A 22,258-nucleotide genomic window follows, 5' to 3' on the forward strand; every position below is an offset into this window, starting at 1 on the left:
TATGTGTCACATCATCATCAAGACAATTATATTTGATTGTTTAAATTTCGTAGTTTAGTGCACATCCATTTTTAAACACTTGATCTAACTAAAAAAACTATTTTTTGAGAAATTTTTTTAAAATATAATATAAACCATGATTAGAAGAGGATTGAGCTATTTGTTTTTTCAAAAGCGACGTTTTATAGACTGTAGGACAATAGCTACAAGAAAACGGAGCTACAGGAGATCCATTCCTGAGTAATATGAGGTCTTTAAATGCCTAAATCGTGGGAGCATGAAGAAACCTTATCTAGGTCTAATAAATTGCATTCTTTTAAGATATTGTAAGATCATATGATTTACAGTGGAATCTTAATCTTTAACTAATATTCTTCATCCTTCCCTTGTGTACTAGAAAAATTCCCTGAACTCTTTAAAGAACTTGAAGAGAAGATTCCATTGGAGGAAGATTTAGAAATTAGCTAGAAGAACTTGAAGAGAAGACTCGAAGCGGAGAAGATCAAGAGGCTAAGTAGAGGATACTATCGACAATCAAGGTAGGATTTGACCTCCTTAATGTAGTTTAATATTGATAAAAACGAAGTAATGGGTGTATATTTATATATCTCTATGTATTGTAGTTAAGCCATGATCTTTGTTACCAAAAAAATGAAGATAATTATAAATGGAACCCAATGATGTTGTTTGTGTAGAAGTTAGCACGATTTTGTTGATACCATGATTCAATGATAGAAAATTATTATGTTATTATATTCTTTATCATGTGATGAAATATTTAGTTTGTATTGTATATTTCATTGCCATTATACTATGTGCATTTTGTTCGATTTTGTCGTGTGACTTTTATTGGGCTTCACAGCTCATATTTTTAATATTTCAAATACATTAAAGTCAAGCAACAGGAGGCGAGTGAAGGATTTGTTCTATTTTTACTAAGCATGATTAGGAGTTATCTTGTTTTATTTTATTTTTGGGTGTTAAAGGCATGGGGGACTACCATCAGAAATATATTTTTAGTTGATTTAAATTTGTTGGTATATTTATTAAATTTAGTTTGGGTGGTTAAGAGCTTCAAATCCAATTAATTTGCAAAATTTCTTCTTTAATTTTTTTTGAATTGAAAATTAGAAGTACTATTTGGTGCCAGAAATCACACTAAGTTTCCCTTCAAATTTAAGCATGATTTTTATGTGGAACAGATTTTTGGAAGTTAATTTGTATTAGAAATTTGTTTCACATCATTTTGATCTATATTGGATTTATAGTGATTTTTATTATGTGACCTGTTAGTGGGGACAAAAGAAAACGAGTATAGTTTGTACTTTTCACTCTTTTTAGGAATCAAAACTTCAATATAAAAATTGTTTGGAATTTATCTTAAGTGGTACACTTCCTTAGCTTTAAAGTAGAAATTATGGTTATCAATAGATCAGATCAAACCTAAAATTTGATCTGATAGTGTAACGCCATAAAATTTTATTATGTATATTGAGGAATTAAGTCAACTGTAGTGACCTACTTTCTTATTAAGTTTAAAATAAATAAAAATAAATCGTAACATTATAAATATAAAATAAAGATTTGTTACAAGGAGAATTTGATAAATAAAATGTACAATTTGGAGAAGCTTATCATGATTATGATTTAAAAAATTATAGCATTTAGTCAAAGTATATAAAACTTAAAATTTTATGTGAAACTCTTTTGATCAAACGGACGTTATCATTAAATTCAAAAGCATCGAAAAGACTATCAACATATTTAAATTTGAATTTAATATGATAAGTTATGAAAATATTAATTCTATCAAGAAAACTTAACGCGTATATGGTATTTTGATCAATAAAAAAAAAAATTAGTGAGGAATTTTAAAAATCCGAGATACATAGTTCGAATTAATCTAATGTAACGGATGTAACAAGAAAACGAAAAATATATAAAAAAAAATATTATTTAATTATTATATTTATTAATAAAATATAAAAATAAATTTTTATTATAAATTTGGATTAATTATAATTATTTATATAAGAGGGATTGATTTGAAATTATTGATATGTTAAAGGGCTAAGGTGTAATTAATATAAATATAAATATTATTATCTTATATTATATTATATATTATATATAATATACTATAAGTTACAGTTGTGTAAATAGTTTAGATACCTAGGTGTATTCATTTTATATATTATAATATGATATAATATATTATAATGTAACTTGATGTTCATTCATTTCTACGAGAGAGAAATAGAAATCCGAAATGAGTGGATTCGTGTACATCGAATCTGTTTTATTTCAATTTTAATAGTTAATTTCAAATTTATTATGATTTAAATTCAAAATTTATGCATCGAATTGTAGAATAATTCATTTTATATTTTTTTCTCTAATATTTTAATATTATGAAATAAAAATAAATGAATTTGGGTGAGTTAACTAGAAAATCAATTTAAAATAAATTGATTTTCATAGTCATTTTAAAAATTGTAAAGATGCACTTTTTTGAAACTGTATTTTTATTGGATAATAATTTATAATAAAAGTCTCGATTGTTTATAATAAAGATTGTGATTCTCGATTTGCTTGAAATCAAGAATGAGATTCTCGTTTGTATGTACTTGTATTGAAAAATTTTCAAGTTTAAAGTGTTTTTGAGCACTATGTAATAGAACGTGAGATGCTATTAGGATGATAATCGTGGGACGATGTACCTATATATTTCCTACTTTATAATTTACTATTTTCAATATACTACTGTATATTTATAATTCTAAAATACCTGGGAAGATCATTACAATTGTAAATTTCTTTTAATTAATTTAATGAATTTTATATATATATATATGGGAAATGTTCAGCAACAAACATTTTGGCAAAACATTTTTCAAAACATGGGTTAGAGGTTTTGGAATGGGCTGATTTTTGGTGAGGATGATCTCTACGGTGAGGAGATCATCATCACCAAAAATCAGCCCATTCCAAAACTTCTAACCCCATAAAAAATAGTTTACAAAAAATGGACGGTCCATGATTTTTCAACTTGTAAACTGGGGCTAGAAGTTTTGGAATTGGCTGATTTTTGGTGAGGATGATCTCCTCACCGTAGAGATCTTCTTCACCAAAAATCAGCCCATTCCAAAACCTCTAACCCATGTTTTGAAAAATGTTTTGCCAAAATGTTTGTCAAAATATTTGTTTTTGAACGGGACCCTATATATAAACCATTGAAGGGATAATGAATGTCTACACGATTAGTCGATAGCTCATTCTAGAAGCAACCAATTAATTTAGAATAATAAAGGTTTAATATTATCTTTGGTAGTATATGATACCATTTGAGAATATCATTGTACCTATCATTTAGAAAATTTATATCTTATCTTTATTGGAAAATAATAAATTGTATTGTAAAGATGGTTTGTAGATTACTAGATTGATTGATGACACATACATATCATATAAGTACATGAAGTTGGCTTGTCAAATGATCATTTACAATCTATAATAGTCTAATGATCATTTACAATTTATAATAATCAAACGATTGATCTCCATTTGGGATCAATGACTAACATGACTCAAAAAACAATGTTAACCAATTATGGTAAATTGCAAGACTGACCATAAAATCAAGAATTAACGATGAGTTTACACTGGTTAAGTACTGTAATATCAATATATAGATTGACACTTTTATATCGGTTGTGTACCTCGTCATTTTTATCAAATACACCGTCAATATTGAAATTTTTATAACATATTTATATTTCTTTTATTTTATTATAAGATGGATATATTTTATTAAAGATTAACATGTTTCAAGTGTTACTTGTTTTTGTTATTTATTTAAAAACCTGTATTATTTGTAATAGATTAACTTGTTTATCTATTAATATTAAAACTATTAATTTAAAATGTGAGTTTACTATTTAGTAAATTTCTCTGTTACTCATTCTACCAACAAAATATTACAGATATCATAGTTATCGAGATGCCTATTCCTGATAGAGAATATTATATATAAGGATCTCAAGATCAAGATGATGGGTATTATTTCTGTCATGTATGTTGTGTTTTCTTGTATGTATATATTCAGAGTATGAGAGTTAGTGTTTATGACGTGAATAATTGTCAATCCATATGAGATGTGTAGTTGATGCATGTACACTTTTAAGTTGTAATTATAGTTATATTTTTTTAATGATATATATTCATTAAGATATAGTGGTTGGAATGCAATTGGATATATAGATTTTGATCATACATGTATGTCTATAGAGGTGAAAATTTTTCATAAGTCCAATTTTTATGAGAAATTATGTCGAAATTATTTGGAAAAAATCACATCGTATTTAAGATTTGAAGATTTTTATTTTTTTCGCTCCACCCTCGAGATTTGGAAAAAACTAGATCCTAAATCGAGAGCGTGATAGATAATTTTGAGTATGGATAGATATTATGGATTCCGATAAAAATCCAAACCGATAAGAATTTGATTCGATATTTTAATGGGTCGAAACTAGATCAACTATGTCCCGATTAGATAATATGTTGGAAAGTATATAAATTATATTATATATTTGGTGAGATATATGTAGAATTTATTTATATTTTGTATATAAAATTGGATTTGACTTCATTCGGACTCAATCCAAATGTTAATGGATCAGATTTGAATCTTAATATTGAGATCCAATAAAAACTTGATCCGATACTTATCGGACCAGTCTCAAATCCGATCCTTATTAGATCAGTACCAAATCCACCCTAATTTGATCCATCGACAATCCTAACAAAAATCAAGCTCAAATCATTTCGATAGGCTCAACATTTTTAAGGTTAGAATAGAAAATAGCCAATTTATTTTTAAATTCCTAAATGACCCACATTTATCCTTAAAACAAATGTGTTCTTAAAGGGTAGTTGTGTCAGTTTAAATTTTTTTTTGCCACTGTGGTCATATTAGTCTTGCTGATTGGCTAAATAAAGGCAGTTATAACTTCCTCTTCTCTCTCGCTCTATCAAAAGCCTAGAAAAAGAAAACCAAATCTAAACCATTCAAATTAAAGTATACGTAAAGGGAAAAAGAGAGAAGCAAAGATATGGAGAATTGCAGACCTTTGGGTTTCTTGGTGGGATTGCCCTTCGCTGTTCTTGCATTGGTTTTATCTCTCGTTGCAACTGTTGTATGGGCAATTGGGTAATTAACTAGTTTCTCATTTTCCCCTTTCTTTTCTTTTATTACTATTATCTCATTATCATTATCATCATCATCACAATGTTTTTCGTTTATTTTCTATTGTAAAAAAAAAGTCATTTTATTTATTTCATATATTTTCTGATTCTTAAAAGCAACCTGAACAGTTGCAAATTGGCATAAAAATTTGTGGGGGCAACCCGATAGAAAACATAATTTTGTGGGGGCAATAATGATGGATTTTCTTATCTGTTCTTATTTATCGCAATAATTCAACTATACTCATAGACATCAAAATTTTTTGTGGGGGCAAGTGCCCCCAATATAAATCTGCTCCTGCTTGGTTGCCCTCGTCCAAGTATACAACATCGTAATTTGTGTGCGCTACCAGTAATTTTTTGTCATTAGGTGCATGGTTAAATTTTTGTGTACACTCACCTTTTTTTTTATTTGGATGGTTGTGCCCCTTGTTTTTCATAAAGATTTATATGATTGCATGTTGAAATGGGTAGAAAAAAATTAATTTTCGTAGAAAATACAATTTTTAAGTTTATGATTGTGCATGTTCCTGCCCAAATCAAATTTTCATCCTCAACAACAAAAAAATAAAAAATAAAAGTTTTTCCAGTCTCCCAATTTTATTTTCTCACAATTACCACCACCCCCAAAATTTAAAACCAACTCCATATTTGAGATTTTCCTAGGTGCAATCAAAACGGGGAAATTCATTTTTCTATAGAATTTATTTTCCTAGAGCCATTTTCCTAAGATAATCATATTCGCTTGAAAGGGGATTCCCTGCAATCCTAAAAATTTCGACAAGGATTTTTTCCCAATAAAAATCACTGCAAAAGTTTTCCAAATTTGGTGACCCCAGAACTGCAGCACAAAACTTTTAAAAAATTTGCGGTGTTTTGCAGGTATACCAAGTAGGCCCTTAATAGGATAAATTTGTATAAGGAAATGTCACCACTTATTTCATGAGCACTTTTATTTTGAGTTCCCATGGATAATAATATATTGTGATTTGTATTGTTTAAATCAGATTATAAAATTTGATTTCCAAAATACAGAGTCTCGTTTGCCGACAATGAATCTTAAAACTGATTTTAATTTTAGAATATAAAATTCAAATCTAGTCTCTAACCGACCATGTCTCTACTATTTCTGATTTTGATAATGGGATCGAATCATTTTTATGATTTAAACTTAGCATAAAATCAGATTCTAGAATTGGATTATGGGCAAGAATTAGATTCTAGAATCAAAACCAAATGCCGCTAAATCATCATGACAAGATTGCAAATTTCCTTTTCAAGGTTTGATGTTGTCTTTAAATAACTTCTTTTATTTGGTATGGCAGGTCTATGTTGAGTTGTTTGTGCCCTTGTTGCATATGTTGCACTGGAATTGCAAATTTCGCCCTGTCCGTTGTGAACCTTCCAGTTGAAGTTATTAGATGGTTCATCGATCAGATCCCTTGTTGATGTCGACCATTGTTTCTATGGTTCTTGATTTTTTGGTTGATTAGTTTGTGATTAGACTTCAATCCACCATTCAAGTATGTTGGGTGTAAGAGATTTAGAAAATTTGGAGATTCTTTTAATTTTATTAGAGTTGGGATCCATAGACTCACGAAGGTAAACTCATATATGTTTGCACACAATCCCACTTGTGTATGTGCGAGATCCAATGGTTAAGATTTATCTTAGAGATCCGTAAAATATTCTTGGGATATTTATTTTATCTGAACCGTTGGATCTTGCACATACATGGTTGGGATTGTGTGCGAACATATGAGTTTCCTTTTCATGTGTCTATGGATCCTGACCCTTTTTATAAATCCCATAGCTGTTTAATCTTTTTGTAAATGGGAAGTAAAAAATCTTCGTTGATTGAATTTCACCAATTTTAATAAGTGTTGTTTGCTCACTATTTTTTGAATTTCCTCAGATTTTTCATGCTATTTGCAATTTCTGAGAATTTTTTTCTATCTTCATGGTAAGTTTTTATCCATGTTTGGTAGGAGCAGCCGATAGTATGATTATGATTTTTGTGGTCGCCCCAACTTTTAAAACTGATATACATTTAATTATAGTGTCTGCCCACACTTTGATTTGGCACTGATAATGTCTTCTCGTAAAGCAATTTTCTCTCCACCCTATTTAGATAGATAAGAGAGAAAATAAAATAATAGGAAGTAATTTGTTCTATTTTCTCTTCAAATTTTTTCAATTTGGAGAAAACAAAATTGAATAATTTTTCTTTATTGTCTTTCTCTTCTTTCGTCACGTAACGTCCCAAAGAAGATAAATGGAGAGAAAACTGATTCCTTTCTCTTCTCTTATCTTCATTTTTTTCAATCCCAACAAAATGTTAATAATAATTGTTTATTGGAATCCAATAATCTCACTTATTGAGGAGACAAGTAATGCTTAATGTGCAATCCAATAGGTTAATTTGACAATCCTTCTTACCCTAAGTTCACCTGAAATTTCACTTAATTTATTAATTGCTGTCTTATTATAATCAAATCAAGAATACAAGTATTTTGGTATTTTTAATGTGAAGCCGAACACCCAAAATCTTCGGAAACTTTCAATTTAAAATTGTTTTCTAGTAATTACTGATAACGAATGGCTCGTTTGTAAGAATCTAAGATATCTTCAATAAGATCTAGAAGTACTTCCAAAATCTGTGGGCCTATGGTGAAAAATGACTCTTGGGGATATTTTTTTCGTTACAGTAAAATTTTTGCACAGTCTGATCATTATGGATATTTTAATCATTATAAATTTAAAAAAAAACGAATGGCTATTTTATCAAATAAATAAATAAATAAAATTGATGTAATTCATCAGTTCCCTCGTAAGCTAGAACTCAAATGTTATTTTTGGGCAGTTTTTACTTTTGACCTTTCGGATTTAAGCCACTTCTAAAGGAATATGAAGGGCGAGTCACACCAAACTCTCATCCGGCTCCGAAATGATTTTTGAGGGTCTACTATACGGGGGAGTTCACCATTTCTCAACTTAATATACTAAACACCAAAAATCTTTTTATTCAATAAAAAGTCAATTCAGAATTTTACAGAATCTTGCATTGATCAATCACACAAAATTTCATGTATTGAATATATCCTCAATTTACAAAATTTACCTTTCATAGATTTCGTGCAATTGATCATATGGGATTTTGTGAAATATCGAAGTGCAGTTATATAAACCGATTAACTCAAAAAACGTTTTTCCGTAAGGAGCCAAGACGCATCCTTAATTATGTGACAAGTAACGGTAACTTGTAAAAATGTGTCAAACACACCCTTACTTTTTCAAGAATAGTGAAAAGGTGTGTAAGTTTGAAGATTAGCAGACTCTGGAGCCTCCTGGAACTTTCTACACCCTTCAATTCCTTCCAGAGACATCTCTTCCCTCTCCATTATTGGTTCTCTCTCAAATCTAAATATAAGACTGCCACCAACATTATCACCTCAACCATAACTACAACACCAATTAGCAAGCACAATTGTACCACCAACAATTTAAACAACAGAAGCCAAGTGTTTGAAGAAGAGGAGCACAAGAGATGGGAGTGGATTACTACAGCATATTAAAAGTTGACAAGAATGCCAAAGATGATGATCTCAAGAAAGCTTATAGAAAGCTTGCCATGAAATGGCACCCTGATAAGAATCCCAATAACAAGAAAGAAGCTGAAGCCAAGTTCAAACAGATTTCTGAAGCCTATGAGGTGAGGAATTCTCTATCTATTTTTCCTTGCTACCCATCAATCTAAAATTTCATTATAGACTCTGGAATTGTTTGATTTTACTCAATTTGTTCCTTTATGAGACTACCCATCATCTCAAATTATGTCCTTTTGAAGATCACCCATCATCCCAAAATATTGTTATACTCGTAGGGTTTCTCTGTTTTTCTCCCTATAAAACCTATTTATGATGATCTCAATTATCATCTTAGCATCTGGGCTTATTTGTTTTCTTCAATTTATGTTTCTTATTAGGCTACCCATCATCCAATACTTTATTTTTCTGTAAATATATCCTTGTTAAGGTTATCCATCATACCAAAATCTTTTTTTTTTTTTTTTCCTTTTTTCCCCCCATTTGGGGTTCTTTGTTTTCTGTGTATGAAGTCTATTTAAAGCTACCCATGATCTCAGAAAAATACAGAAATATGGACTTTTTTCTGAAATCTAATCTGGGTTTCTTTGTTTTCTCAATTTTGGTTAGGTTCTTAGTGATCCCCAGAAGAGAGCAATCTATGATCAGTACGGTGAAGAGGGGCTTAAAGGTCAAGTGCCTCCACCAGGTGCAGGAGGTCCTGATGGAACTACCTTCTTCCAAAGTGGAGACGGGCCGACAGTATTTAGATTTAATCCGAGAAATGCGGATGATATTTTTGCTGAATTCTTCGGGAACTCTAGCCCTTTTGGAAGGATGGGCGGCGGTGGCATGAGGGGTGGTTCGAGGTTCTCAAATGGGATGTTTGGGGATGATATCTTTGGATCGTTTGGGGAGGTGCCTGTAAGTCAGGTGCCTCATAAAGCTGCTCCAATAGAGCGTTTGTTGCCATGTAGCCTTGAAGAGCTTTATAAGGGGACTACCAAGAAGATGAAGATCTCCAGGGAAATTTCTGATATAAGTGGGTGAGTACTTCTTCATTTTTCCTTCTTTAATATTTTGGGTAGCTTGATTAATGGCTTATGTGACTTAAGTCTGTTTGATGAAATTGAGCAATGGGTTTAAATTTTTATTTTTATCAAAGTTAGTTATGGGTTTTTCTTGTTAATCAAATTGATTAATGGGTTTGCTTCTTTGATTGATTTTAGAGGTTATGGTTTTACGACATCTTGCATTCTCATCAGTAATTCAATTTAGTAAGCTAGGGAACTCAAAATGCAAGGTAACAAATTGCACCGAATATGGGGTATTCCCGGGTAGTTTTATTCTACCAATTTTTCCTGCTCCTTTTTCTTCGATAGAATTGATTGCAGAAAAGGGAACTTTGGGTTTCAGCTAGAGATTGCAGAAGCCACCTGGTTTTAGAAGAGCCTACTGTCTTGATGTTCATGGATAAGCTCTTTGTTAATTTATTCTAAAAAACAATTCAACAACCGTATAGTAGTTTATAACAGATTAGTGTGTAAGGGGGCTATATCTTTGAGAGTCAAACTTGATAAATTTGGGGTCCAACTTAAAAACTAATTGGCAATGAGGGGAGAGGCCCAAGAGCTTGTAAGGAGAGAGACAAGGCAATGAGTGTCCTATGTCGGACTGGGCCAAAGCACGGGGAGATACGAACTAGGGGACGTGGAGGAGAGAAAGGCCTGCTCTGAAACAATGATAAATTTGTTGGTCCAACTCAAAACCAATTGGCAAAGAGCGGAGAGGCCCAGGAGCTTATAGGGAGAGAGACAAGGCAACAAGTGTCCAAAGTGGAATTAAACTCAACAGAACTTGCTATTTTGTTTTAGCTTTCCTAGGGGTTTTACAAGGGTGGAAAAATTCAATTAGTGATCAGTTACTAGGTTTATAAGTTGAGTTCTGTTCAGTCCAATCAACTATGTTGAAGAGCAGGACTGATCATTTGATGACTAGGACTATACGTCAGATTGTTATGGCTAGGAAACACCATGTAAGTGTTGATGAGCTTATGAATGTATGGTCTCTTATGATGGATTTCCATTTCAAATTAGGATCATTTTGAGGGTTTGTGGAAAGCCGCTAGTGTTCTCTGGGGTCTAGAAGTCCGTCTCTCTTAAGATTTTGGTGTCTTTGATGGTGGTCGATGTGTATGAAGTTTTGATTTAATAGTATATGTTGAGATTTGAATTTATGATGCTTCTCTATTCTTTTTGTTCTTACAAAAGAATACAAGATCATCAATTCTCGGCATGGAGGAAAGGATGATTGACGGATTCTTATGTTTTTCATCTTGATGTTTCGTTTCAATTAAGGTCTTTCATTTAGTTTAGAATACAACCATTTCTTGGCACCAATAATTACTTATCTGCCTCCTCTATGTTTGCAGGAAAACCTTACCGGTGGAAGAGATTCTAACTATTGACATCAAGCCAGGTTGGAAGAAGGGAACGAAGATCACATTTTCAGAGAAAGGAAATGAGCAACCAAATGTTACCCCTGCAGATCTTATCTTTATCGTCGATGAAAAACCACATAATGTGTTCACTAGGGACGGGAACGATCTGGTTGTCACACAGAAGATATCGTTGGTTGAAGCCCTCACAGGCTACACCGTTAAACTCACAACACTTGATGGTAGGAACCTTACTATTCCCATCAACAATGTGATTCATCCCAATTATGAGGAGGTTGTGCCAAATGAGGGGATGCCGATACAAAAAGATCCTTCAAGGAAGGGTAATTTGAGAATCAAGTTCAACATAAAGTTTCCGACGAGGCTTACTTCTGAGCAGAAAGTCGGAATTAAGAGATTGTTGGCTCCTTGAGTTATATGTTGGTCTGCTCTTGAAAAGTTTGTAATTAGTGAGCTTCCGTTTAAGTTTGAATGATAGATGAGAGTTGAGATATAGATAATGGTTGGAAAAATGTAGCTTCATGTATTCATATATTTACATGCAATTTATCTGCAATTGAGATTAATTGTCACCATAAATTACTGCAAATTATTGTTTGTTTTTGTGTGTGTGTGTGTGTGTGTGTGTGTGTGTGTGTTTGTGTGTCTGTTTCATGTGGAAGGTACCAATGGTACACAAATGAGTTTGTCTGTAGCTTGGACGGTTCACAATGGATGACATCAAATGTAGGGCTGTCAACGGGCCGGCTTTCGTTTGGTGTGGTTGTGGACTGGGTTTGATTGTGTTACTAGGCCCCTTTAGTAATTGGTTTCGGCCCATCAATTACTAAAAGAAGGAAAATGCTGAAGTAACATCGAAATTGACATCGACATCGAATGGGACATTGCTGATGTGGGTGTGACTCTAGAACGGTAGGTACTTTTCATCGGGATGCGAAGAAGAAGATCCAATGGTTCTATATGCACACTAATGTCTCAAACGATGTCAATTTCAAAGTTACTCCAACACGATTAATAAAAGAATAATCTTGAAGTGACCTCAAGATGGGATCTCACATTGCACATCCACACCTGACTTGTGCTATGAGGTCATTCCAGCACGACTCCATATAAAGTGTTTATAGAAACTATAAATGATTTTCATCAAGATACAAGTCAAGCATTATCAAGATGTGCAATATGAGGTTCAATTTTAAGTTAACTTGAGCATTATTTAGAATTTTATTTATATTATCAGTATTTTCATTTATTAAAAGAAAAAATATGTTTGAAATCAGGTCTTGGCCATCCCATTTTTTCAGATTGGATCAGGGTTGATTTGGTACCTATAATAAGATAAGGACTGGATCTAGAATTGATTTGAAGTTATTTTTTATTGGATCTCAATGTTAGGATCCAAACCAGATCCAATAACAGTTGGATGTACAAAACTAAATAACCTTCACATATTGAAACAAAATGTATAATATAATATATGCATTGCTCACATTTTATCCGATCCAATCCTTATTGGATCGGGATATGGTTGGTTAGAATTAATATAATGGGATCCAAATCTTATTGGAATATAAATCGTCGATTCAGATCCAACATTATTGAATTAGGACGGATTGGATTTCTAGTCTAATCCAATCCTAATAATTATGCTCGAATACTTGCAGGCAGGACCAGTCTTTGCCATTGATTTTTGCTTTGTATCTGGAGTTCCCATACACTTTCACGTAAGTGCCATACGAGGTTCCAGCCTGAGACCATGGTTTCTTCGGCACGACTTTTTTTTATTATCTGTCACAACTCCCAACCATTAGTGGGCCGGGCCTTGTCTAGGATATTGAGTACCGATTAGAACTGGGCTGATCTGTCCGATTGACTCCCTTGTAAAGATCTGCTCTAAGGCTCAAACCTACCTCACTGATTCTAAAAACTGTAAACGGCAGGAGAGAGAGAATTTTCTCTTCGTGAGTGGTCTTGGACTGCTGTTAAATTTCTATATTATGGGTTAAGATTGAACTTTGGACTCTTTAATGTTGTTCATCTGATGAAGGTATACGCTCTTTTATAGCCAAATGTTTGATAAAATGTCTAACAGACGTGTTTTTTTTTTCCTGATGCCCAACTGAAACTTTTTTTTGTATTTGTAATTCTCGAATTGTACTTATCCAGAATTCATAATTGTTTCTTCTCACTCTTTTTTTTTTTTTTTTTCGAATTTGTACTATGGGTGTCCTCTATTTTTGGTCTGTAAGGTCGATATATGTTAAGAAATATATGTTTTTGTGTAATACATCTCAATTACCGAATTTAATGGAAGTAGAGTGCTTTTCTCTTTGAAGTTGGTGTTGGGTTTCTGTTGAATTTACGTATTAAGGACTGAGAGTGAACATATGATTCTTTATATGTGATTATTCTGATAAAAGTTGCTCTAATATAGTTTTCATGCTAATGTTTGATAAAGTGTCTAAGAGAACTCTTTTTTCTGATTCCCAAAAGAGCCTGTTTTTTATTTTTTATTTTTTTTCCTTTCACAAAGTGTTTAAGACAATTCTATTCTAGGTGTGATTTATTTTTGGTCTGATAGGTTGATTTAAGAGTCGTGCTGGATTGACCTCAGGCTGAAACCTCATATCACACTTCTTGACGTGAAAGTGGATAGGAACCATAGATACTTTTTTCACTCATATCTCGATGAAAAACATCTATGGATCCTATACACTTTCACATCAAGAAGTGTTATATGAGGTTCCAGCCTGAGGTCACTTCAGCATTATTCTTGATTTAAATATCGATTTTTCCCAAATACCAATTTTTTTTGGAAATTTTTTTTTTTTTTTTGATAAATATAAAATTTTATGTTGATAAAAAAAGAGAAAAGGTGGCTGAGATAGCCCCCAAATAGCAAGACCAAAAAACAAACAGGCCAAAAGCAAAAGAAAGAACAAAGGAAAAGAAAGATACATGCCCAAAGGGGGGGCTATGAGTCACAAATGGTTTCCCAATTGAAAACAAAATCTTTGATGACTAACCCCAATATCTCCAAAATCACAGTGAGAGGTGAGCTCTCCTTACTCTAGAACACTCTAGTATTGCACTCTTTCCAGAGACCTCAAGCAATGACTGAAGGAAGGATAGTCTAAAGGTACCTCTTTCTAGAAGAGAAGATATTGAAAAATTTAGTGTTGTCCCTTTAAGTTTCGAAGCCTCAAATTCATGTTTATAGCCAACTAATTAAATAGAAAAAGATAAAATCTTCTCACATTATATTTCTTATCAAAATTGAAAAAATTTGAAGTTAGTCTCCAAGAATTTTGTATGATAGCCTATTCGCATATTTTTCTGGTGTGTGCAATTATATGTCGATTATATTGTTTTCTTGATCTGTAATTGAATCCCCAACATTCTATACGATTGTAAAATGATATGTTTTAATTCCCTCCTTTTTTTTTTTTTTTTTGGTATTTCATTGTTTTATGTTTTTATAATTTTTGCAATATAAGTGTGCACACTTAAAAGGAAGTTTCTTCGCATTACTTGAACTACTCTTGATTTCTTTCTTTCTTAATATGTATATAAATCATTAATGACCTCTCTAAAAGTTATTTGCAGCCTATAAAGGGCTGTGGTTACTGTTGGTAGTTCCAACACGTGCATTGGCTCTGCTTCAGGACTAGATGCTTTTTAAATTCAATTAAACACAAACTTTTCTAGTCAACCAATGGAAACTCATGGTGGAATTTTATCCCGAAGTTGATTCTAAACAAAGAAGGCTACTTACATTGTAGAATTTCCTGAAATTTACTGTTACAACTACCCACAGTTGTCTTTAAAGAAAGCGTGGTCTGCAAAAGAAGATTTTTTTTTTCATATATATAATGGGCAACAAGACACTGATTAAATGGTCAAAACAAATCACATCCTCCCAAGTCCAGCAGCTGATACAGGCAGAAAGGAACATCCAGAAAGCTGTTTTCATATTTGATGCAGCAACAGCCAAGTACACTAATGGCTTCCAGCATGATCACATCACCTTTAGTCTCATGATCTCCGGATTAGCTTCCACAAACCAATTCAAATCAGCTGAGGAGCTCTTCAATAGGATGAAGGAAGAGAAATGTAACTTCACGGAAGACGTATTTCTCTCTATTTGTAGAGCCTATGGGCGGGTCCACAGGCCATTGGAAGCCCTCAGAATTTTCCATCAGATGAAGGAGTTCCTGTGTGAGCCCACCCAAAAATCTTATATCACAGTCTTTGCCATTCTTGTTGCCGAAAACCAATTGAAGATGGCTCTAAAGTTTTACAAGTATATGAGAGAAGTGGGTATTCCTCCAAGTGTTGCTTCGCTCAATGTTTTGATCAAGGCTTTATGCATGAACAAGGGGACCATGGATGCTGCTCTTCAAGTTTTTAGAAAGATGCCCCATCATGGTGTATTCCTGATTCTTATACTTATGGTACTTTGATTAGTGGGTTTTGCAAATTTGGGATGATTAATGAAGCAAAAGAGATATTCAAAGAAATGGAAACTAAGGGTTGTACTCCAACAGTTGTTACATACACATCTTTGATTCATGGTCTATGTCTGTCCAACAATTTGGATGAAGCTATGGAATTGTTCGAAGAGATGAGTAGCAAAGGTATTGAACCCAATGTGGTTACTTTAGTTCTTTAATGGAGGGGTCTCTTCCAAGGTGGGCGATCTTCACAAGCCATGGAGCTACTCGAAAAGATGATCGGTAAACGTCATTCACCCAACACAATAACTTATAGCACTTTAATTAAAGGACTATGTAAAGAAGGAAAGCTTCAAGGAGTAGAGATTCTTGATAGAATGAAGCTTCAAAGCTTGAAACCTGATGCGGGGTTGTATGGTAAGATCATAGAAAGTCTATGTGATTCCTCTAGGTTCTAAGAGGCCGCAAACTTCCTTGATGAGATGCCCCTTGGTGGAGTCTCACCTAATCGTATGACATGGACTCTTCATGTCAAGATTCATAATATTGTAGTCTAAGGACTTTGTACCAACAGTGATCTGAACAGAGCCTTTCAAGTTTACCTAAGCATGCGTACCCGAGGTATCTCAATCAATGGTGAGACCTTTAATTCTCTTGTGAGTGGTTTTTGTAAGAAAGGAGATGTGCACAAAGCTGCTCGGATTGTTAATGAAATGGTGCTCGAAGGGTGTGTCCCTGATGAGGTCACATGGAATGCTGTTGTGAGTGAATTATGGGGTCGATGGAAGATGCGGGAACTGCCGAGTTGGTACAGGTTGAACTGATGAGCAAGTTTGTTGAGCCCAGGGCATAAGGTCTTCATATGAATCTTGGCTTGTGTACATGTGGCAACTCAAGTGTCAGTGGTAACCTATAGAGTACGCTCTCCTCTAGATTACTCAATTATTTTAAGTGTTAAGTTCTCCAAGTTCAGGGTTCTATTCTAGAAGTTAAGGCTGTCACATTTGTAAGAGTCTAGTATAAGGTTAGTGGGTTGACATACTTGTAATGTAACTTTCAATTCTTGAGGTTAAAATCCAGCTTCCCAACCAAAGGAAAACTAAAAGGTCCACTGTTGGATAGTTCCCCCAAAAGATCCATCTAAATGAATCAATCGACGTGGATTGACTTACTATAGGTGAGGATCCCGGGTTTCCATCTAATCGAACATATGTGCCACATCTAAAGTTATTGGCATGGAAATATATCTATCAAAGGGCCAGGAATATACATTCGCCAAATAGATTCACTTTCTGTTAGATTTGAGAATGGGCTGCGAATCTATATCTGATGTGTATGGTGGGGAGATATTGTGCCATGACTTCTTTTTTTCACTTGAAATTAATTTGGAAAATAGTTTCATAGAAATGTACTGAGACTATAATCTCTCATATTGTTTGTTTGTAAGAAAAGTTTGAGTATGATTTATTGTGCTGAATCTATATCATCTATTGTAATGATCAATGTTATATTTATGTCTGCAGATCAGAGAAATTATCACCATTCAATCAAAGATTGTTCACCGAGGACATAATGACATTATGTATGAATACATGGTTATACAACCAATTCCCATAGAAAGAAAAGAGCACTAATGGGTAGAGAGTGGGAAGCCAATTCCATGGCGCTTAGTTGGGAAAACCATAAACAACATACTGCTGATGACACCAATGCCAATTGGCAATGACATAAGAAGCTGCTTAGTCTCTTCTGACGGTGTTGGGTATAAACATTTCACCACATTTTGATCAAACGACACGACCACTACAAACACCAATACTGACATGAAAGCATGTAAGAAATCAATGCACTTCAACCGATATTTCTCTTTAAGCTCTGGTGCAATGGTGGCAGACCCATCAATGACCCACAACCCTCGGAATGTCGCCAACCCATAATAAACCTTCCCCTTTTCATTCCTAAAGCTATCTGTGAAGCACACTAGAAGACATGAGATACCACAGAGAGCCACTAAACCTTGTGTCATGTACCGGCTAACAGTGTCGCATTGACCTTCATTTGTGAAGACGGGAGATATAAGTTGAAATGAGAGCACCGTTCCTGTGGGGAGGAGATTGGCCAAATGAGCCGTGCCCTTAAACGTCTTCTTGATGGTCTTCTGTATAGGAGTACGTGGTTTTGTGTCGGTTATTTGTTGATCTCCCAAGAGGGGTTGCCGTTGTTGATTGCGATTGGTTGATTCTTCACCTTCAACCTTAATCTCCATGACCCACTTTTTCTATGATCTCCTATTTTCTTTGTTTTTGATCTCTCTGTAGGCGTTTATTTGCATATTTGTAGTTAGGGATCTATGTGTCTTTAAGTAGTAGAATGAGAGATGAGTCTGAGCTGGAGGAGAAGAGAAGAAAGGTTGTAAGAAACAGAAAACTGATGGAATTTGAGGAGGGAAAGTAACGGGTACAAGGAGCCAGGTGGGATTAGTTTTCTATTTGCATGTTTTGTTAAGGTGGAGGTTTGGAAAGGCAAAAAATAAGGATCACTTCTTTGTGCAAGAAGCTTACGTGACCCTTGTGTAACTTAGCTCATCATCATCATCATCACCACAATCATACTGACAAAAATCTGCCATTTTTTTTAAAAAAAGACGTGACTAAATATTTTTGTGCACCCAAAAATTGCACGACCAAAGAGTTGAGGTCAAAAGAGATCGATAAAGAGTCAAAATTGTAAGAGTGGCGGCTCCGTATCACATGGCAATTGATTCCATCTCGGAGAATCCGGTTGCAAGAAATATGATTTTCATATTTATCGATTAAATCAAATTCTTTTTGAAAGATTGTTAAAATTTTTCAAAAAATCATGATTCCTCATAATTTAGTTGATTATTGTTATCATTATTATTATTATTATTTTAAATCTAAGATTATTATTTTTTATTTTATGATTTTAATATATGAAATATTTATTTTTTACATTTTTTATACTTCAAAAATTATTTTTTCTTTTAAATTTATCCAATACTTTCCCGACTTTCCTTGATTTTTCTGGAGCTTTATATTGCTGAATTATTTGCGAACCTCCACTTTGTCACTGTGACGACCATCATCATATATTCAATCTACAATAGCTTAGGGGAAAGGTCTGAGTCCAACGGCTATAGAACATCATCTATTGGCTGATTTGTTGATTGGATATCAATGGGTGGGACTGGCATTCATGAGCTAGTGGGCCCTAAAGCCTCCGCCACGTGGTATGCAAAGGGGACCAGGGTAGGGTTAGAAACCATTTCCTTGAAGTATAGAATCAGCAATCTTGGTTGTTTTGAGTTTTGATATGTATTCTGTTACAATGAGATGTAATTGATGGGTGTTGATCTGGATTTGGTTTTTCTACGAGAACTTTGGTTTTTAGTTGTGTCTTGTAGCTTTAGAAGAGGAAAGGTGTGGTTTTTGGTCTCTCTCAGTCATCATTGAGTATCCTAAACAACTGCTCAAATCCAATGGTTAGAAATTGTGGATGAAAAGTTATTGAACTTCAATGCCTATAAATATATAATTTGGTTGATTTTTGGCCTATTGTCGAACGAAACGAAAAGCAAACCCAAAATAATATAAAAGTAGATACGAACACACTTTCAATAATAGAAGACATGAATCTAAATAAAATTGGTCTATCTTGATCCATAGATATTATGTAGATGCTCCTAGAAGTACTTTTGACATGGTTAAAATTCGGAATAATATATATATATATAAACAAATTTTTTGGGCCAACCATGTAATTAATGAGGTATTCACAAAATGTAGATCATCATTAGAACAAGAGTCGTGATTTTCTGATGCCCCCTCTGACATGGCATGAGTTAGAATCATAGATTTTTCCCTCGGGATACACAATTCTAATCCCCATAAATATGTGCAGTTATGTATCCCGGGGAAAGACTATGATTCTAGCACATGCCACATCAGAGGGTGTGTGTCAGTTAGAAAACCACTGTTCATAGAAAAAAAATCATTTCATCCTAATATTATTAATAAACTAGATTCATAGTTGTCTTCAATAATCAGTTTAAATGAATGGTCCATATCCTTCAACTTGATATCACAACTTGGGTTAGAAATCTGCCTTAACCAATTCATTAGAAACAATTAATCTTGCTTGCTTAGTAAAAAAAAAATATACAAATATAAATCTTTGATCATATAATTTTATAAATTATTTATTTATTTGTTTGGTTGGTTGTTTAAATTTAGGATGGCTATGCTCACTATGGGCCTTATGAGAGCTTGTGTTTTGTTTTTCACTACCTACTTCATATGGAACTTCTACCTAACGTAAGAGAAACTTCGTTGAAACATTCAGGTATTGCTTGATGATGATATAATAATTGCTAAAGTATTATATATTTTTATAGAGTTTATTTTATTTTATCTTTTTCTTTTTTTGGATAGAGAGGCAGCCAACTAAACTTACTAAACCTATAAACTAGAAGTCCAACTTTCTTACCAATCCACCAAAAATTTCAAAGTGAAAACGTACACATTAAGAGAATAAGAGATACCATCTTTTTACTCATACCTTTCCCTTTCAACCAGCTTTCTCCCAATCTCTAATTTAAGCCCATTTTCCATTTAAAGCACCATTGAAGGACAGAAAGGAAGGTCTCTAACATGAATCATACTAGCACTATCGTTTCTGATGTCGTCGTGGGACTTGTTTCCACCGCTCTCGCTGCTTTACTTATCGGTCTCATCATCATCGTCATTTGTCGGAAGAAACCAGTGGAGTCGGAAGAAAATCCCCCCGCCAAACTTTGTGCCCGTCCCTACGCCTTAGTAGACATCGATGTTGCCATTGATGGATTCAACCATCGACGAATTATTGGTACGGGTCGTCTAGGAACTGTTTATGCTGCTATATTGCCAAGTGGGGAAGTAATTGCCGTAAAACGGATTAACCCACGGTTTGTATTAAGCAATGCTGGTTTTGGGTTCTCATTGATAATCAAGTCACTATCGTTAGCCGACCATCCACATGTGGTGCCCATCATCGGGTACTCGGAAGCCCCAGGAGAGAGAATTATCTTAATGGAGTTCATGGGCATGGGGAGCTTGGATTTCTACCTACATCAAAATTCCATTGGTGCACCAATTCTAGACTGGCAGCACCGCTTGAAGATCGCAACTGAGGCGGCCAGGGGTATCGAGTATTTGCATGAAGGCATAGCACCTTCTATTGTCCATGGGTGCATCAAGTCTTCTAATATATTATTAGATGTGAAATTTTGTGCTAGAATTAGTGATTATGGCTTATCCTTTTTAGCACCACAAGAGAGAAAAGGCCTTGTAGGATATGTAGATAGGGAGTATTGGGTTGATAAAGGGGGAGTTTGTAAGGAAAGTGATGTTTATGGGTTTGGGGTTGTTTTGTTAGAGCTTTTGAGTGGTCGAAGGTGTGAAGAAGGGTTGCTTGTTGAATGGGCTTTGCCTTTGATCAGGGATATGAGGGTGGTTGAGCTTTTGGACACTAGGGTTCAAGCTCCTTTAGTTATAAAACCTCTCGTTAGATTAGCTAAGGTTGCTTCGTCTTGTGTTAGCAATACTAGAAAAAACAGGCCTTCAATTGTTCAAGTGGCAGCTATTTTGAACAATTTAGAGATGGAACTTTAAATTTTGAACAATGGGTTTACCTCTAAGATGGGTTATAGGGGATAGAGACTTGAGAACTACTAGATTTATTTGATGTGTAATTGATGATCTTGGCACATAATTAAACATTGTACCACAATCACAAGTTTTCTATAAAAAATTATGCTTCCAGATTCATGTGATGGTTCACGAATCCGAAAAGATCATGGTTTGTTATTTAGTAGAGATATCTAATTCTTCCCCACATAAAGTGGAAAGTATGGCCGGTGACTTGTCTATGGGTGGAAATTGAAAGTTTTGTTTTCGTGTCAAATGGGTATCTTTTAGCGGTGGTGATGGTGGGCCAAGTTTAATTAATTACTTATACGTATTGTCTTCTTTTGTGTAATATATGTTCCAATTGACTAATCATGTCTGAATCATTGAATTACTTTTATAACCTTTGGTGTTCATTTTTGGATGACCAAAGTCCATCTTGATTGGGGCATCGAGGAAGCCCCAATGTATCATAGTACTCTCAATATCATTATCATTATCATTGTCGTCTTTGTCATCGTGGTTGAAATTTATCATAAAAATATTATCTTTTTTCCTATTAAACTGTCGTTTTGAGGCCAATATGTTAATCCTTGACCCTAATTATGTATAATGTAGTGTAAGTTTTGTTACCAATGGCAAATTGAGGATAGAGTTAAGAATCTGTTAACGTCAGTACACATAAGAGATAATTATCTGTGGTTAAGAAATGGCCACAAACTATTAAATCTATTGACCATAATTAATGGTAGTCGAATAATATGTGGTGGGTTCAAGCCTAATTTATCCACACACAAAAATTGATTAAGATGATCCTTATCTTGAATTGTAAACTAA

The 22,258-nt window shown here is 33.7% G+C and overlaps 3 protein-coding genes and 2 pseudogenes across 3 annotated transcripts; 4 read left to right on the forward strand and 1 right to left on the reverse strand.

The window, feature by feature from the left end:
* The first annotated feature begins 5,096 nt into the window (after nt 1-5,096).
* LOC147390441 (taximin) lies at nt 5,097-7,107 on the forward strand. Its single transcript, XM_086459974.1, has 2 exons — nt 5,097-5,209; nt 6,570-7,107. The coding sequence occupies exons 1-2, from the start codon at nt 5,112-5,114 to the stop codon at nt 6,691-6,693; spliced, it is 222 nt and encodes a 73-aa protein (XP_086316100.1). The 5' UTR covers nt 5,097-5,111; the 3' UTR covers nt 6,694-7,107.
* A 1,441-nt stretch (nt 7,108-8,548) lies between these two features.
* LOC147390442 (DNAJ heat shock family protein) lies at nt 8,549-11,865 on the forward strand. The gene is made up of 3 exons (XM_086458921.1): nt 8,549-8,956; nt 9,459-9,874; nt 11,260-11,865. Exons 1-3 carry the CDS (start codon nt 8,792-8,794, stop codon nt 11,696-11,698), a joined length of 1,020 nt encoding a protein of 339 aa, XP_086315047.1. The 5' UTR covers nt 8,549-8,791; the 3' UTR covers nt 11,699-11,865.
* A 1,993-nt stretch (nt 11,866-13,858) lies between these two features.
* On the forward strand, nt 13,859-17,164 carry LOC147390443 (uncharacterized; annotated as a pseudogene).
* A 115-nt stretch (nt 17,165-17,279) lies between these two features.
* LOC147390444 (protein DMP4 pseudogene) lies at nt 17,280-18,003 on the reverse strand (annotated as a pseudogene).
* A 2,404-nt stretch (nt 18,004-20,407) lies between these two features.
* On the forward strand, nt 20,408-21,559 carry LOC147390445 (Protein kinase superfamily protein). Its single transcript, XM_086458467.1, has one exon. The coding sequence runs from the start codon at nt 20,408-20,410 to the stop codon at nt 21,404-21,406; it is 999 nt and encodes a 332-aa protein (XP_086314593.1). The 3' UTR covers nt 21,407-21,559.
* Nucleotides 21,560-22,258: the final 699 nt, after the last annotated feature.

The sequence above is a fragment of the Akebia trifoliata genome, chromosome 11 (assembly GCF_017979445.1).
Source record: "Akebia trifoliata isolate Shusen 1 chromosome 11, ASM1797944v1, whole genome shotgun sequence".
Taxonomy (NCBI): domain Eukaryota; kingdom Viridiplantae; phylum Streptophyta; class Magnoliopsida; order Ranunculales; family Lardizabalaceae; genus Akebia; species Akebia trifoliata.

Bases quoted from the DNA above. Each gene is read 5' to 3' on its own strand.
- LOC147390445 (XM_086458467.1), top strand. From the start codon at position 20,408: ATGAATCATACTAGCACTATCGTTTCTGATGTCGTCGTGGGACTTGTT.
- LOC147390441 (XM_086459974.1), top strand. From the start codon at position 5,112: ATGGAGAATTGCAGACCTTTGGGTTTCTTGGTGGGATTGCCCTTCGCT. The intron at 5,210-6,569 runs GTAATTAACTAG...TTGGTATGGCAG, and splicing joins ACTGTTGTATGGGCAATTGG to GTCTATGTTGAGTTGTTTGT.
- LOC147390442 (XM_086458921.1), top strand. From the start codon at position 8,792: ATGGGAGTGGATTACTACAGCATATTAAAAGTTGACAAGAATGCCAAA. The intron at 8,957-9,458 runs GTGAGGAATTCT...AATTTTGGTTAG, and splicing joins AGATTTCTGAAGCCTATGAG to GTTCTTAGTGATCCCCAGAA. The intron at 9,875-11,259 runs GTGAGTACTTCT...CTATGTTTGCAG, and splicing joins GAAATTTCTGATATAAGTGG to GAAAACCTTACCGGTGGAAG.